The following is a 6,010-nucleotide window of genomic DNA, read 5'->3' as shown; positions in this document are numbered from 1 at the left end:
TGTTATCTTGAGATGCCATTTTTCTCTAAAAGAAACCAGTGCTGGCCGGGCGCAGTGGCTCACTCCTGTAATCCTAGAACTCTGGGAGGCTGAGGCGGGAGGATCCTTTGAGCTCAGGAGTTTGAGGTTGCTATGAGCTAGACTGATGCCATGGCCTTCTAGCCTGGACAACAGAGTGAGACTGTGTCTCAAATAAATAAATAAAATAAATAAATAAAAAAACTAGGGCTTCTTGGAGAAATGGTTGATTCCAGATCTGAGGCAGGAAATGTACAGAATGAACCTTGAAGTTGTTGCTGTCTTAGATGGCAAGGCTGCTAATTTGAACAGGTTCCCACTGGCCAAAGATGGAACAATGTAAACCTCTATAGGGATAATAATTACAATAGATTGAACCCCATAAGTATGTTTAAATCTTTGAATTCCATAATGAGATATTTATCTATCAAATCATTATGTATGTATATAAAATAATATATATAAACAACCTAATCGGTCATACTCAGAGGATGATGGCAAATCATTATCTTGAAAATTAGTAAGTAAAGGGAAAGAATTCAGAATTTATCCTTCCTTTTCTTATATCTTTACCACCAGGTAACCAAATATTAATAGTAGAAAAGTAAAAGTATTCCCAATAACAAATGAAAAAAAGATGATAAATTAGAATATCAACATTTGTCAAACCCCAGTCTATTAATGGATCTAAGCATTTGGCACCAATGCCTGTCAACAGCATAAAGATATTATGTGCTGCTTGATAAAAAGACATACACTATCATTTCTAGTCTATTTATTTATTTATTTATTTTTTCTGAGCCAGAGTCTTGCTCTGTCATCCACGGCTAGAGTGCTGTGGCATCAGCCTAACTCACAGCAACCTCAGACTCCTGGGCTTAAGCAATTCTGCCTCAGCCTCCTGAGTAGCTGGGGCTATAGGCATGTGCCACCACACCCTGCTAATTTTTCTATTTTTGGTAGAGACACGGTCTTGCTCTTGCTCAGGCTGGTCTCAAACTCCTGACCTCAAGTGATCGTCCTGCCTTGGCCTCCCAGAGTGCTAGGATTATAGGCATTTCTAGTTTTGGCAAAGGGGTCATACCTGAGTGTAATCTAGCCTTTGGATCCAAGTCCCAATTTGAAGAAAATACAGAGGACAGGGACAGTGGAACATGTTGAACTGCAGCATGAAGTTGCAATTAATAAAACCTAGACTGTGGGAAACTATTCAGGTAAAATAGTCCCAGTTCTTCAACAGAAAAATTGTAAGAAAAAAGTTGGAGTGAGGAGAATGAAGGAGAACTTATATATTAAATAATATTACTTAAAAAAACTTGGAAAGGTCGGGCGCTGTGGCTCACGCCTGTAATCCTAGCTCTTGGGAGGCCGAGGCGGGCGGATTGCTCAAGGTCAGGAGTTCAAAACCAGCCTGAGCAAGAGCGAGACCCCGTCTCTACTATAAATAGAAAGAAATTAATTGGCCAACTGTTATATATATAAAAAAAAAAAATTAGCCGGGCATGGTGGCGCATGCCTGTAGTCCCAGCTACTCGGGAGGCTGAGGCAGAAGGATCACTCAAGCCCAGGAGATTGAGGTTGCTGTGAGCTAGGCTAACGCCACGGCACTCACTCTAGCCTGGGCAACAAAGTGAGACTCTGTCTCAAAAAAAAAAAAAAAAAAAAAAAAAAATATTACTTAAAAAAACTTGGAAAGGTCGGGCGCTGTGGCTCACGCCTGTAATCCTAGCTCTTGGGAGGCCGAGGCGGGCGGATTGCTCAAGGTCAGGAGTTCAAAACCAGCCTGAGCAAGAGCGAGACCCCGTCTCTACTATAAATAGAAAGAAATTAATTGGCCAACTGATATATATATAAAAAAAAATTAGCCAGGCATGGTGGCGCATGCCTGTAGTCCCAGCTACTCGGGAGGCTGAGGCAGAAGGATCACTCAAGCCCAGGAGTTTGAGGTTGCTGTGAGCTAGGCTGACGCCACGGCACTCACTCTAGCCTGGGCAACAAAGCGAGACTCTGTCTCCAAAAAAAAAAAAAAAAAAAAAAAAACTTGGAAAGACCAAAAATCAAAAAAGTCATGAGAAATCTAAAAACTATAGTGTCTAGAGAAGTACACAGGTGATAGGACTTTAAGACAATGCAAGGAAGTAATTATATAAAAAGTGAGAATGGGGTTACTTTTAGAGGAAGGAGGGACTTCTGTAATGACTGCAAAAGTTTTATTTTTTTGTCTTGAGTGGTGGTTACAAGAATATTCACCTTATAATAATTCATTAAGCTATACAAAAAGGTAAATTGGACTGGCTGGGACATAAATCTTGAGTAGATAATCCTAATACTCTGGTAGGCCGAGGCGGGCAGATCGCTCAAGGTCAGGAGTTCGAAACCAGCCTGAGCAAGAGCGAGACCCCATCTCTACTAAAAATAGAAAGAAATTAATTGGCCAACTAAAAATATATAGAAAAAATTAGCTAGGCATGGTGGCACATGCCTGTAGTCCGAGCTACTCAGGAGGCTGAGGCAGGAGGATTGCTTGAGCCTAGGAGATTGAGGTTGCTGTGAGTTAGGCTGATGCCACAGCACTCTAGCCTGGGCAAGAGAGTAAGACTCTGTCTCAAAAAAAAAAAAAAAAAAAAAAACTTGAGTAGATTGACACACAGGCTTGCCCCTTCTTGAGCCTTATTCTCTGACCTTTCCCTCCTTTCCCTGTGCTACCCAATAGACACATAATAAAATCATCAGAGTCAGTTTTGCTGCTTGCAGCTACAGAACACTAATTGATACAAGTGGCCTTGCCAAGTTACCATTAGTGGTGAGGTGGGTATAGATAACTTTTGGGAGAAGTTCTGCCACAAAGAGAAATGGAGTGGTTGCTGGAAAGGCATTGGAGTCAAAGGATTTTATTTTTTAAACCAGTGGAAGATTTTATAGCATGTTTGTATACTGATGGAAAGAACTGATGATGCAGGAGAGAGTAGAGGACAAATGCTGGAGCAAACTCCTTGAGTAGGAGGAAAGGAATGTGATCCATATAGTAAGTGGAATGACTGGTCTTAGGTAGGCACACCTTGGCTCAGCTGAACTGTCAAGAGAGAAGGAATACTATATGGGCAAAGATATAGACAGGTTGGTAAATTGTTGATAGAAGTTCTTTTATGGAAGCATCCATTAACTAAGAATCAAGGACATCATCTAAGAGTGAGGAGGGGAGAGAAGGTAACAGATCTAAGGATGAGAAGAAGATATGTATAATTGTGTGCAGAGTGAGATTTGGGAAAAGTAGTAGGGTTCAGGGAGCAGGCGCAAGAGCTAACTTGAGTCATCACGAATTTTGAGTTCGTGATGTGCATCATAATTGTGCTTAGCTGTTAAGCTGCAGGTGTGGAATAGGCAGAAAAATTTAATAGGAATTGGGGTTTTGCTATGTAAATCTGGCAGAGAAAGGGGCCAAAGATCTGATGATGTGTTCAAGTTAATGATCATAATGTGAAGTGAGTAAGATATAGTGAAGAGACAATAGGATTAGTGATCCAAGGACTGTTAGAATAAGGAGATTTAGAGGGATTGAGCTAGCAAGTTAGAAGGCAGCAGTTGAATTTGAGATTATGGTGAGGTTGCAGTAATTGATAAAGACAAGTCTAGGGTATGTACCACAAGAGTGAGTGGCTGAGGCAGAAGGGAAGACAAGGTTATTGGAGAGCATATCAAGGAACTAAGAGGCCAGGGTATTATTGGAAAGGTCACCTACAATGATATTGAAATCACCAAAAATTATCCCAGGAGCAATGTACAAAGAGAGAGGAAATTAAGTGCTAAATCTTCTCAGAATGAGGTACAGTGACTCGGAGATCTTATGGATGACCTCCACAAGGAAGAGTTATGAGTGATAACATTAACTCCAAAAGGACCAGTGGTTTTATTTTTATTTTAGTTTTTTTTTTTTTTTGAGACAGAGTCTCACTTTGTTGCCTAGGCTAGAGCGAGTGCTGTGGTGTCAGCCTAGCTCACAGCAACCTCAAACTCCTGGCTCAAGCAATCCTTCTGCCTCAGCCTCCCAAGTAGCTGGGACTATAGGCATGCGCCACCATGCCCGGCTAATTTTTTCTATATGTATTAGTTGGCCAATTAATTTCTTTCTATTTATAGTAGAGACAGGGTCTCGCTCTTGCTCAGGCTGGCTTCGAACTCCTGACCTCTAGCAATCCACCCGCCTCGGCCTCCCAGAGAGCTAGGATTACAGGCGTGAGCCACCGCACCCGGCCTATTTTAGTTTTTTTATTTCAGCATATTATGGGGGTACAGATTTTAAGGTTTCAATAAATGCTCTTTCCTCCCCTCCCCCCACAAGTCTGAGTTTCCAGCATGACCATCCCCCAGATGGTGCACATCTCACTCATTATGTATGTATATACCCACCTCTCTGTCCCCTCCCAGACTGGTGGTTTTACAGAGGCAATAATTGCCAGAGGTGTGAATGAGAAATAAGTAGGATGCCTTACACTTTCTGGTCCTGTTGTATATGGAGTTTGTAAGAGAAAACAGCCAACAACTGAACACTGCAGGGGGAAGCTGTATGCTTAGGAGAGAGAAAGATTTTAGTTAGAGGAGGAAGATGAAAGGATCATTCAGCATATGAAAGCATAGGAAAATTTTGCCAATGATATAACTGAGGCTCAGGGGACTTGGTTAGGGTCACACAGCTACTTAAAATAGCTGAGGATGGAACCCAGTGCTTTTGCCACAACACCAAGCCACAGTCTATCTATCGTTTTTATCTAACGTAACAACTAGCATAAAAAAGCAAAATGAACCCTCAACACTTAGTAAACCACGCAACCCAAGGGTCGCTGCCTAATAGCAGCACGCAAACGCAGAAAAATTCGCTGGCCGCGCAATGCACTGTGGGCCTCGTAGTTCCCAGGCTGGGCCTGACTGAGAGGGACAGAGGGAAGTGCGCGCAGCATGGCGGGAGATATAGTCCTCCAGGAAGTCCCGCCTCCCCTGGAAGCCTAGCGGCGCAGGCGCACATTGCTCTTCCTTAAGCGCGGGAGTCTCGGTTTGTGGTGGTTTCTCTTAGGCTGCTGTGGCCCCGCTACCGTTAGAGGCTCCATTTCCCGGAGACTTTACAGCCCTTTGAGGCGAAACAGCTCCAGACTAGGGAGGAGCAGGCGGTGGCCATGGAGGGACCGCCGCGACCTCAGGCTGCCCGTAGGGAGGGATCCTGAGGGCCCTCAGATTCGCTTGGGCGTGCTCTTTGTTTCCTTTCAGTCTCCGTGCCTACCGCGAGGATGAGCTTTGCCTTGGGCACCTCTTTCGAAAAGGAGCATCTCTGGATGTATCTGCAGGCGCTCAACTTCGAGCCAGGCCCTGCGACCATTGCCTGCGGAAAGATCGTGTCGCACACACACCTTGGAGTGTAAGGAGGCCGAGGAGGCCGGGGCAGGCGGGGCGAGGGAGTCCGGGCCGGGAGACCAGGGGTGACCCGCCCTTCCGCAGACCCCGCGGCGATTACTGTGGGTCAGCACTGCTCCCAGTAGCTGCTAGCGTGGTGGCACTGGCAGTATCAGTTTCGGGACGGTGGGACGGTGCCGGAAGCGCTTTGCCGGGGAGTAGAGTCTGTAGTCCGGGCAAAACTGGAGGGGCAGTTTTAAGTGGGGGTGGTCTGTGAAGTAGTGGGGCCGGGCGTGGTTAGTTGGTAGTGGAAGGGTAAACGCCTTTAGGACTCAAGGGAGCCTTTGAAGGTGGTGGTTTAACTTCAGAAGTTTTACTTTTTGAGTTGGGAAACTAACGCATGCCGCCACAAATAGCAAAAAACTGTAGAAAGGGATGTTTAAAAAGTAATGCCTTCTTAATGAAAAGCATGAAAAGCAAGAGTTTCTTCTCTACTTTTGCTACTTCTTTAAGGCTGTGGCCATAAATCTGAATACTTTGTTTATATTTCTGGGTCTTAACTTTGTAACTTTAGAAATATCTGTTTTCCCTACTGTAGGCCAACGGGAAT

General features: G+C 44.3%; 1 protein-coding gene across 1 annotated transcript in view; it reads left to right on the top strand.

Moving 5' to 3' along the window:
* The first annotated feature begins 5,045 nt into the window (after nt 1-5,045).
* Nucleotides 5,046-6,010, top strand: part of HAUS6 (HAUS augmin like complex subunit 6) — a 38,911-nt gene continuing 37,946 nt past the window's right edge. The window contains exon 1 of the mRNA XM_012769709.3: nt 5,046-5,425. Within this exon, the coding sequence (XP_012625163.1) occupies nt 5,298-5,425 (128 nt within the window). The 5' untranslated portion in view covers nt 5,046-5,297. The remainder of the gene's footprint in view (nt 5,426-6,010) is intronic.

The sequence above is a fragment of the Microcebus murinus genome, chromosome 12, assembly GCF_040939455.1.
Source record: "Microcebus murinus isolate Inina chromosome 12, M.murinus_Inina_mat1.0, whole genome shotgun sequence".
NCBI classification, from domain to species: Eukaryota; Metazoa; Chordata; class Mammalia; order Primates; family Cheirogaleidae; genus Microcebus; species Microcebus murinus.
Note: the sequence above shows the minus strand (reverse complement) of the source record. Positions and strands in the feature narration are given on the sequence as shown.